Source organism: Paramormyrops kingsleyae, chromosome 8, assembly GCF_048594095.1.
Source record: "Paramormyrops kingsleyae isolate MSU_618 chromosome 8, PKINGS_0.4, whole genome shotgun sequence".
NCBI lineage: Eukaryota > Metazoa > Chordata > Actinopteri > Osteoglossiformes > Mormyridae > Paramormyrops > Paramormyrops kingsleyae.
The window spans coordinates 31,430,065-31,442,166 of NC_132804.1; the positions used below are offsets into that span (position 1 = coordinate 31,430,065).

Below are 12,102 nucleotides of genomic sequence, written 5' to 3' on the forward strand. Positions count from 1 at the left end.
TTCATTATGGTTTGTGGGAGTGGCTGTGCTGCTGTTTTCATTGTAAGCAGAGTGGAAGGTTGTGTTGAGGAGGTGTTTCTGCTGACTTCTAATCATATCAAATGAATCGGGAGGTCAGTGCACGCATACCCAGGCTCAGCAGACTGGTCTCTCCATTGAGTATGGCTCTTATCCCCAATTGCTCCAGGTACTGTCTGACCTAGCCTGTAATTGTACATTGCATTGGAGAAAAGTGTATGGTAAATAAATAAAATGCATGGTTTAAAGAGTCAGCATTCAACAAACAAGCCATCACACAAATGACGATATAAAGCATGGTTAGTCCGCCCAGCATTGATAATCAGGGGAAGTGGGACCTGTCAGTTAATTATCAATTGAAAAGAGGCCAGAGAATTTGTACTTGTCGCTCCCTCTGTGAACAAGCGTCCACACTGGCTTGTGTGGGGCTGCCTGAACCCAGTCTCAGAAAAGAACATGCCTCACACCATTACAATAGACATGCCCAGCTACGGATCAGGCTCAACATTTATTACTTATCACATGTTCAGAATTAAATAACAAATTGTTCTAATAATTCATTGTTAAAACCTAAACTTAAATAATACAGAAATTAATAAAAATAATAATAATAATAATAATAATCGATCCTTTATTGTCCCCGTGGGGAAATTCTTTTTACAGCTCCTTCAACTTGCTCTTTGTAGGGCAAGCTGTCCGCTTACACTAGTTTCAATATAATTTTGTGGTAACAAAACCAACAGGTTCCTGAATAACCAGTGTCTTGCATCTCTTGCCACTTCATTGTATTGCACACTATTGTCAATATTCCATTTCCGCACATTATCAGTACTGTCAGCCTCAGTGACTATCTGCACATCCTTCCCCGATGCACAACCTACACATACAACTACATACTTATTGTTTCACTCCCCATATTACCCTGCTTTTTTATTGCACTGCTTTTTGTCCTGTACTGCGCTGCTGTTGGTCCTATTGTTTCCCCCATGCACCTGTCCCCTGCCCTAAAACTGTGGCACAAGAATTTCTTTGTGATCTAACGAACGCGTGACAATGAAAAAAATTGAAAGTAGACCATAACAGGGTAAAACTAGCAAGTTGCAAAGTTTTGGCAGCTTAAAAGAAACGGCTGAATCGGCGTCTGTCGTGCATTCCGCAGAAAGGAGTCATTTAGGTCCCCACACGTGCAGGCTACGTGACGTACCGAGGTGTCCCGACATCGCCCCCAACAGTTGGGATAGTGAATGTACCGGTACATTGTTCGAACATGAACACGCCGCTTCTCACGTGCGTTTGCAGGATGCGCGTAACCATTAAGTATATGAGTAAATTAAAAAATAGGCTACTCATTTATTTATAAAACTATACAAGCTACCATATCAGTGGAACAAAATGACATCGATATTTCCACAGATTGATCCTTATCTCAATGTGAAAAAGCTGTTTTGTGACCTAAAACAGTAACTTACAGAGGTAATGTTTTTTTCGTACAATACATTTATATGAAAATAGCAAAACGGTGTGCTATATTAGAAAGTTTCGGAGCTTTTCCAGCTTCTGTACTGTGTGCTTCATATCTGGCAACCCGTCCATCGAGCTAATTCGCAGTTGACATTGAAAGCCGCACTTTCGCTACTTTCGGTAGCTGTTTTCAAGCGGAACTCGCACCTTCTCCGTTTTACTTTTGCAGGAAAATTAAAAGTACCACTAAAAATAGCAGCACAAAATTTGTGTGATTTATCAAAATGACTGACAAAAAACAAATGTCTCACTGTCTGGCTTTGAACTGTTTGAACTGAAATATATAAGAAATTAAGCATTTTTTTTTTTAAAGAATTTTAAAGTCTTCCATTTGTTTGGACTGCGAAATGGTGTTTTTGAAAGGACTGAAACATTATATGGCCAACAATAGGCTTCACTTGAACCAGAATCATTAGAGTTAAAGAATATATATAGGCCTACTGGACCAAAAAAAAAAAGTCATTTACAGCCAAAACTGCACTTTAAGTATCTATTGTAAATTATATTCTGAACAAATATACCATAAAAAGTCCTATCCACGTCTAAATGATATTTTGATATGTATGACACACAGTCTTCTAATGCGGCTCCAATGTGAGACAAATTAAATGACTATACATTATTGATCCCCATGGGGAATCTTTTGTTCACCTACTCCATTTTGCATCACAGAGGGGAGAGCAAGCTTAGCAGCCAAACATAGCAGCACTGAGAGGTTAAGGGTCTCACTCAAGAGCCCATCAATATGCTGAAACCAGGCTTGAACCAATGACTTTCCATTCACAGGCACATATGCTGAACCCACTGGGCCACATGCTGAAACACAGCAGCCCTGTACTCTGATACAGTCAGCCTGGAGAATGAGAATGTGCCGCCACACCCAGTGGGCTATCTTTGGAAAATGCAGATTATTGCACACAGTTCCTGAATGCAGGGAAATCAAGAGATTGGAATCAGTTGACTATTTTCAAGTTTTCAGAGGGTCCATTTTGTTGTCTGGTATGAAATGACTTTCATTTAGCATCATTGATTTATATTTATTTAAACTGGTTTTGATATCACACTAATCAGTGCAATACTAGTGTGAGTAGACATTCAAAATCTATTGAAGATTTTAATCTGTGTAGTCTGGGTCATGCTGTTCTGTATATAACAGTTTGCTTATTCAGGAGACAGTTTAAACTGAATCAGACAGATTTCTTTTTAGGAAGAGAATCTTATAGCCGGGCTCACTCAGGGCCGCGGGGGTCCAGAGCCTATTCCGGAAGCCAGGATGGGGCGCCGACCCATCACAGCAACACTCAACGTTTCAATAATTTGGCAAATCTAGCTCAGTTCACCATATATTTTGGACCGTGGGGGGAAACTGGAATACCAGAACGAAACTCTGTAACATGGGGAGGGCATCCATCCATCCATTACCATCTACCTATTCGGGGTTCGGGTCGCGGGGGTAGCAACTTCAGGAGAGATACCCAGACCTCCCTCTCCCCAGCTACCTCTACCAGCTCCTCGGGGGGGGGGGGGGGATGCCAAGGCGTTCCCAGGCCAGCCGAGAGTTATAATCTCTCCAGCGAGTCCTTTGTCTGCCCCGGGGCCTCCTCCCTGTAGGACATGCACGGAAAACCTCTCTGGGTAGCCGCCCCGGAGGCATCCGCACCAGGTGTCCAATCCACCTCAACTGGCTCCCTTCGACGTGGAGAAGCAGCGGTTCTACTCTGAGACCATCCTGGATATCCGAACTTCTCACCCTATCCCACAAGGGAGAGCCCAGATACCCTGCGGAGAAACCTCATTTCGGCCGCCTGTATCCGCGATCTCATTCTTTCAGTCATTACCCATATCTCATGACCATAGGTGATGGTAGGGACGAAGACGGACCAATAGATCGAGAGCTTTGCTTTCTGGCTCAGTTCTTTCTTAGCCACGACAAACTGGTTAAGCACCTGCAGAACTGCAGACGCTGCTCCGATCCATCTGTTAAGCTCTCGATCTCGCCTACCCTCACTCTTGAACGAGACCCCGAGATACTTGAACTCCTCCACTTGGGGCAGTACCTCCTCTCCGATCTGAGGGCATAGCTAACCACTGACCCTATAACAACATGGGGAGGGCATGCATACTCTATACTCCACAGGTGTGAGGCAACAGAGCTAACCACTGACCCTATAACAACATGGGGAGGGCATGCATACTCTATACTCCACAGGTGTGAGGCAACAGAGCTAACCACTGTGCCACTGTCCCCAGCAAGATTACTGGCATTGAATAAATGTAAAATACAATACATCTGACCAAGTGGTCCTACTGACTTGGCATTAGTAATCAAGACATCATATGTTCATATGTTCTTTAACCCCTGTAGCTTCAGGGATAGGCTCTGGGTGAATGGGTAGCTGGCCAAGGAAATTAAATTTGTAGTTATGAAATGCACAGAAAAAAAACATATAAATTGAGACAAAAGCATGACGTGAACTGGTATGTATGAACAAAATAGTAGACTTTATAATCACCTTAAATATATAAAAGGTGCATAATGTAAGCTACCAACATGAACAAATGCCAGTATTTATTAATATGGGGAGGAATTGCTTCATATAAATTAATTACAAATAATGCCTACTATTTTTGTTTTGTTGATTATGTCACTTATTTTAAAATATAAATATATTAATTTAAACAAATATCTGATGTAAATATGAGATTAGAGTTAGACCTGTTAAATTTGTACGGTCAGAAAATGTAAGTGGGTTCGGTTGTAGAATGTACAGTAATACTTAGAAAGACTACAGAAACATGGTGTCAAACGGGTTAAAAAATAAGTAAATGTAGCTTTCTTTCAGCTCAAATGCGATTCGAGACCCGGGAAAAGTCACGCCTGAAAGTGCCCTGTTCCATAAAAGAGTGAAAGCAGAAAAAGGCAGGTTTTAGTCTGAAGGCACGGAGGTGTAAATATATCGAGAGTGACAGACAGACAGAGATATTTCAGAGCTTTCAGAGGCTGCAAGGATCAGGCGTTATAATAAACTGCAGGTAAGTATAGCTCTTTTGTTATAATGTTGCTCATTGAGCTCCGACAGACTCTCCGATCCTCTGGAGCCACGTTTCCAGCGTGCAGCTGCTAGTATAAAAGGCGATACTTCTTAACTTCAAGAGTTTACCTTGAAAACAAGAAAAAACAACACAATTGCTGAATGCATTTAATATGTCTAACGTGATTTATATCCATCATGTGATTGTCTTTTCCCATTTGCGATAGTATCTGTATCTGTACTGCAGAAATGTAAGGAAGTGGATCTTATACAAGGCGAAAAGGAAGCGCGGAGCAGGAGCTCGCACTCGACGCAAAAGAAAAGTTTGACTAAACTTTTAAAGTGCATACTATTCATGGTGGTAATTGCATTGAACATACACAAAAAATGCTGCCGTACTTAAGGGAAGAAAAGTTTTATATGGTATTCGAAATGTCGCCTGCGAGCCGTTATCCAGATGTTTTGCTTTTTGCGAGCTTATAATGAAAAGCTGAGGTTCTGCACCGGAGCATCACCTCCACACATACCTCAGCTCTCCGCTCATTCATACAGCACTAACTTTAGCGGATATTTTCAGAGCGAATATATTACATTAAAGGAATACGGTTGACACGTATATTAAACTCATATGGAAGCACGATTTTCTGGCTGTATATGAAATGCTTTCATTCTAAGTCCTGGTTTTGTCTTACTTTATCAATTTTCCCTTCGTTATCCATTGTTTTTCAGCATGTTGCAAGCACGTTCACGTTTTTTGGTAATCGTTTTCCCGAAAGCATTCGGAGCGATCGCTTTCAGTATCAATCAATTTTGCGGGGAGACACTGCCATCATGTCTTGTCCATGCAAATTACTTAAGTATTGCTTTAATCGAGTCACGCTACAGTATAGCACATGTGTGAATATAACGAAAAGAGTTTAATCGTGGTTTGCATACAATCCAAACCACAATGAGTCACTTTATTTTGCAATCTATATAATATGTGGTTTCATACACAGTACAGAAATTATATCACTTTAGCAAGCATTATATACTTGTAGTGAGATTCACCGTTGAACATCTAATTACAAAAACACCTGAATATGTTGCTGATTACGATGGCACAATGTTACCTGAGCGGTTATGGACGGTATTAACATTTATTCATTTATCTGATGCTTTTATCCATATTGACCGGCATTAGAGAAACGGATATATATTAGTGAGAGTTTATCCGCGATTTTCAGGTTCTTAGGGCAATGCTCTACTTGTTGCGCTCCTGGAGCTAGTGGAACAGTATTAATCCGCGTTACACTTTTCCTTAACGAAAGAAATGCTTTGTATCAACGTTACTGTTTTTTGTAATTATGAATCACCTGCCGGGTAACTTATAGTTATGACGGGTGTGATGTCAACGGCGTGATACCGCATACTGGGTATCGCATCTCCGATATCGCCGGTGTTCTGACAAAACGTCCTACTTTATCAAAACATCCTACCGTAGTGCTAATCGATAGCCCTAACCCTAACCCCCAAACCCCCCTAAAAATCTTAACCCTAACCCCTAAAACCTAACCCTAATCCCAAGACGGTGGAACTGCACATGCGCAGAAAGGCTCGATAGCACGTCTCGATAGGTAGGATGTCATGATAGAACACCGGGGCAGTAAGAAGTGTCAGAGAAGAGGCGGTTCTTTTGGTATGAAGCGTCGGTCTGCGGGCTTCTCTCTAATGGTTGCAGTCATTTGCCACCGCTTCATTCACTGTCTTTGCGTGTTATGAAGAAATATGCCTTGCCGAGTCGAGGTGATTGAAGACGAACATTTGATTTGGCTGAATTACCGTAATTTTGGAGCCATTCTAAACAATTTAATTCATAAGCCCATCCTAAACATTTGTATAATTGTATTTTCTGCTTTTCAGTTTAGGATTTCAAAATAGTCGGATAGTCCTGTTTTGCATGTCTTTCATGTCATGTGTAACATCCAGGCTCATATAGACTTGATTCTTATTTTGTAACCCTCAATGAAGAACTGTAACCAACATAAAGTCAGATAGTCGAGTCAGTCAGCAGCACAGGTATGCTACAAAGGCCTTGCTTTGGAGTGCTAGATAACACCATAAGCCATGACACCTTACCTTATTTCCCCAGTCCCCCCAGTATCTGAAAAACAAAGACTTCGATGCCTGGAAGGGACAGTTATCCTAAACAATGCACATCTGGAGCTGTTTGCGTGATTGTGTGTTTCCCCGCTCAGGTGGCAGTACAGCAAAGATGGTGTAGTAACTTTAACGGCATTGTGTGCAGAGTATTCGTGTTTGCACGTGTGAGCGTGAATAGCAGGTAACGTAGCCAAAGCATGTGCACACCAAAGCCTGCTGGGAGCAGGGATGCCTTTGCATGAGGCACTAATCTGCGAATCCAGCCATTTTCGATAAAGACTGTCAACGAGATGCACTTCTGTTGTGCTGAAAGGAGAGACCCGCAGCCCCTGCTGTGTCTGCATTTTGGAGGATGAGTTCTGGGAGGTCCAGTTGCATATGGGCCACTGCACCACTGCATCTCCCTCAGTGTCTGTCACAGTGTAGGTCTGTGCTCTGCTCTTTTGCATTGGAACTGTGTATTTTTTGTGAAGTTCTTTCGCATAAGAACCCGAAGCTGATGTCATTAAACTGCATGACATTTCAGCTAAGATTACAAAACTGAGTAGATTTGCACACGTTTTTTTAAGGCTGTGACATCAGCTCCTTAATGACTCTGTGAGCCCCTGCTCAATGGGGTAGGAGAACCTCGGCAGTGGGCGGAGGTGTGGCGGCTCTCTTACTTCCTCCCTCCCTCCCTCGCTCGATTTCAGCCTCATTCCACAGCCAACTTGTGGCTGCTGTTAGCATTTCCATTCTGAATTACAGGAAAACTAGATGGAAATTAATATCACTTTATATATTTGGACCACATGCCAGAGGCGTGTCTCCCTACCCTCACCCATTTAGGGCAGTGGAACCGTCCAGTCGGAATGCCACTGCCTTAAGGTGGAGTCTCAGTTTAGCTTAGTTCCTGCTCGTGTGTGGCGACGGTCTTCCTGACCTCAGAGGCTTTTCTAGTTGAATTAAGGTCTGCCCACTTTAGGGATGATAATTAAAAAGAAATTGAACTTTCTGCCCAGTATTAACCACAACACTGACTAAGATGCTGCTTTAGAAATGATAATTAATTACTTGCAAAATGACTGATATTTGACATGGATGGGCCTGTGGCCACTGAACCTTCAGCCCCTAGAACATAAGACAAAGGCACGTCTTCACGGTCCCTTAACAATAACAATGGTTATTTCTGTTATCATTTTCTTATTCAGCAGCGCAGGGTACCCCTAACCCTAACCCTAACCCTGGTTGTCATGTTCCATTCCTCCCTCACCAAAGTGCTGTCTGTAGTGTTTTCAGCCATTTTCTGAGAGTTGACCAAATCCCATCCCTTTAAGCTCCTGTCTCAGAGGTTCCACAACCTTCTCCTTTACTAGGGTTTCCAGGAAAATGATTCTGGGGGGCAAAGCAGCCATTTTTGTCCCTGATTTGCACATGGGGACGACGTTCCGTCAGCCTGCATGCCAGCGTATGTGTGTCTGTCTCACCGCCTCTGAACGCAGGCCGGCGACGCGCGTCTGCACTTCCTGTCGGCTCACTGCAGTCGGCTTTGCTCTCACAGGCCGCAGAAGCGAAAGCGTCAGTGTCAGCGATGCCGTCAAAGAAGTTCACCCCACCGGGCTTGATGGCGGAAAAGGAGCAGATGGCAGCAGCGGTAAGGCCAGAGAGCACACCGTGTGTGTGCCTGTGTCTGACTGTGTGTGCCTGTCTGTCTCTATGCATGACTGTGTGTCTCTGTGTCTGTCTGTGTGTCTCTGTGTTTGTCTGTGTGTGACCACCACATCCTCGACCCATCTCTCCCAGAAGGGTGGTTTTTACCCACTATTAAGGTGTACTCACACGTAGGCCGGCTGCGTTGCACTGTTGCCCGACCAAGACTGTCCCCCCTCCCTACTCCCCCCACTGATTTGCGCTCACATTGCACTTTAGGTCCCGGTCCTGTGCACGTTTTTGTCATTAGTGTGCAACATCTTGTGTTGAAAAAAACATTGTAAGAAAAGTGGTATCGCGCAGCACAATGGAGTTTTTGATCGATGTCCTTATTTTTTGGCTTATTTTGGACTTTTTCTGGGTGCAATGACACATGGCCCTCATAGATTTATAAGGTACGCAGAGATTTTAATTTAATCATGTTGCACAGATAAGAAGATAATACCATGTATTACCAGACAACTCTGTGCTGAGCTCAGGAAAGTGCTGTAGCACTGAGGCCAAACCCATTGGACTGTCACCCACCACACTTCCCCACAATTTAAAAAATGTTATTTTCCTAGAAATGCCTTTCACCAGATTGGATGGTTGGTTTTTAGTTTTACTTTAATTATTACTGTTAAGTGTGCTGTTTGCATGGCTCTGTGCTCCCACGCGGGGTTGTGTGTGTCTGTACGTGTGCGTGTGTCTGTGTGAGTCAGATATATATTACATTGTGGTGACCAAATCTGGGGACCATTTTTTCAGTCCCTACAAAGGGAAATTCAATTTTATAGAAATATGTGACTGCTATCAAAAAACTAAATATGCCATAAGTCTTGTGTTTTGTTTGGTTACCTATGGTTAAGGTTAGGGCTGGGTAGGGGTTAATGTTGTCATTGTTGTCAAGGGTTTTGCCCATAGAAATGAATGGACGGTTCCCACAAAGATATGAGTACAGGTCTGTGTGTTCAACTGAAAGGTCATTTGAAGTTCACTGGAAATGGGGCCTTTCGATGGTGGTGGTGGTGTGGCCACAGGAAGTGCCCAGCGGTGCCTAGGGTGCCGTGTGAGCCACAGGGTCTTGGAATGAGAGCAGGCTGAGGATGCAGGCACTTTCTTTAAGCTGAAAGCCCCGTCGAAGCTGAACTCAAACTCTACTTTCCCAAAGTCTTTACAATTCTCCCAAATGAGTGGCAGCGTAAGTGCTCATCTTGAATGCCTCAAAAAAACACATCTAAAATGGGAAAGAACTGTCATGCGATTGATTGTACAAATAGATTTAACACAAAATAGGAGCTATCTTTTTACAGACTGCCGACAACTAAATAAGTTAGTATTGATCGTGGATTGGTCACATATGACCAGTATTGGATCAGTGCACCTCTAGTTGTAACGGTAAATGTATTCGTAGTGTGCTGTTCAGTTACATCATTTTCAGTGTGGTATGCACAGTGAATGAATGAATATATCTGTGAATATGGGAGGAGCCTAAGTTCACAAATATATGTTCAATATTGGAAACATGCTAATTGTAGCTGTCAGTTGGTTAGGGCTAATGCTGGTTATAGTCACTTATAATCCACAGTTTGGGAATATCTTTGTTTCCCAATAACTGGAGAAAGAGTATTTAATAAGACCAAGACTGTCTGCTGGCTTTATTATACCGAACTCGGATATGCTGCTGGATATACATCTAACATGCTGACTCATCCGAGCTTGTGTATCCGACCTGCTCATGGCAGAAACAGCCTCTGCAAGTTAGTCTCTCTGTGCCATTTAAGGTGCATTTGCCTTGAAATTCAGACCAGACTGAAAAAATTAACTAAGGCTAGAGGCATGTTTATAGCTATTGATATGCCACCATACTCTGTAATCCGGAACATGGGACTTGATGAACGTTATTATGCAATCTTATTTTTGAATTATATTTATATTACACATTTCTTTTTACAGTGTGCAAATAAGTGTCCTTTAGGTTTTATTATTCAGAAATGTTGACAGACGCATTGGCCATCATTCACCAACCGTTCTTACGAACAAATTTGTTCTTAAACCCCATGTACGCACTTTTTAAATGAAGATTCTTACATTCATCAATGTTCTTAGCTAAGAACAGAATCTACGCACACTCAAGACCATTCGTACGCACATTTGAGTAATGATAGTTTGTTAAAAATAATCGGTTATAGCAGTTTTGTTCATTCTACAGTTCATAAAATGATAGTATTTGAATATTTTATATAAAAAATAATTTTAAAGTGTAAAAATTATTTCCATGGTAGTAACGGCAATCATGCGGATTTTAAATAGGTCTGTTGCTATCAAAATGGCATTTCTGTTACTTCTTGAAGAGCTTGCTAATCATGCTCTGAGAATGCATGTTATTTAGATTTATTTGGCATACAGCGTTCACAGAGAAGGTGATATCTTTTCATGTGTCAGCTTTCTTGGGGGCTTTATATCCACTGCCCAGTCAGCAGAAGTACGTCGGCACTACGTTGCTGATACGTTTTTTGAAAGGTTGGTATCTAGTAGCATTTCAGTCATTTGCACATTGGCACTACGTAGCGGCGTTGAAACAGCTCCGTCCAGGCGATGTAATTGCGACGTTTTCCGTCTCAACAGTCAGCCTGTCACGAGCCACTCTTTGATGGTTGCTTCATCTTCAGCCTCATTTGGACTAGACGCCAGTGGGTTTCGTAATGCAGACTCTAAAAACGGTACAGACACATTTCATTTACATTAGACCTTATAAAATGGTAAATGTCAATCATGAACAGGTGAGTTTATTGTTATTCCTTTATGTTGTGACTCTTCTCTTTTTATCTGGATTCTGAAAAAAGCAACTTTGGGCATTAAAACCAATGATAACTATGGGAAAGAATTATGTAACTTGCATGGGGAGCTTAAATCCATATTGTGTTTAAACCTTTAGGATAAAAACTTTACCCTGAAAACAAGAAGAGCATTGGCACAAGAGGGAAAAAAAATCAGTAATGCTGAAGTAGAAGTATTAATACAGTAAAATCCCGTTGTAGCGGACGTGCATATAACGGAATTTCGCTTATAACGGACAAACAATTTGGTCCACAGAGCCACTTTTAGCTGTAGTTTTGTTCGGCTATAACGGACATGCAGCTCCACCTACAAGGCGCGTGGCGTGCCGGTGATAGGCCTATCCAGTGCAGATACGTAGTTGGGATTATTAATATAGTCACGCATCTGCTCAGGTAAAGTTGGATTACTACATGTACAACATAATAATCTATACCACAGGTGTGTCTGCTGGGGTGTGGCATGAGTAAATGTTGTCCTGTAGTTGTGTTCTGGGCATACAGCATCTCTGGATATAACGGACTTCGGATAGAATGGACTGGTTTGCCAGGTCCCTTGAACTCCATTATAACTGGATTTTACTGTACAGGAGGTAAATGCAAATAGACACATGTTGTTTAATAGCGTAACCAGTGGATATAAAGCCCCAGAGAAAGCTGATACATGGAGAGATATCACCTTCTCTGTGATACGCTGTGTGGCAAATAAATCTAAATGATCTTCAAACATGTGTTCTCTTCTCAGAGCACGATTGGCAAGCTCTTCAAGAAGTAACAGAAATGCCATTTTGATAGCAAGGCCAATGCGCAGAAACAGACCTATTTATAATCCGCATGATCGCCGTTACTACCATGAAAATAATTTTTACACTTTAAAATTATTT

The 12,102-nt window shown here is 42.1% G+C and overlaps 1 protein-coding gene across 3 annotated transcripts in view; it reads left to right on the forward strand.

Moving 5' to 3' along the window:
• LOC111835891 (DNA (cytosine-5)-methyltransferase 3B-like) overlaps window positions 1-12,102 on the forward strand; it is a 45,525-nt gene that overhangs the window by 1,159 nt on the left and 32,264 nt on the right. For 2 of the 3 annotated variants that reach the window (XM_023796648.2, XM_023796649.2), the window contains exon 3: window positions 8,254-8,346. In XM_023796648.2, coding sequence (XP_023652416.1) covers window positions 8,254-8,346 — 93 coding nt within the window. Of the gene's footprint in view, window positions 1-4,404; window positions 4,573-8,253; window positions 8,347-12,102 lie in introns of those variants that run through there. The other variant, XM_023796650.2, reaches the window with a different exon arrangement.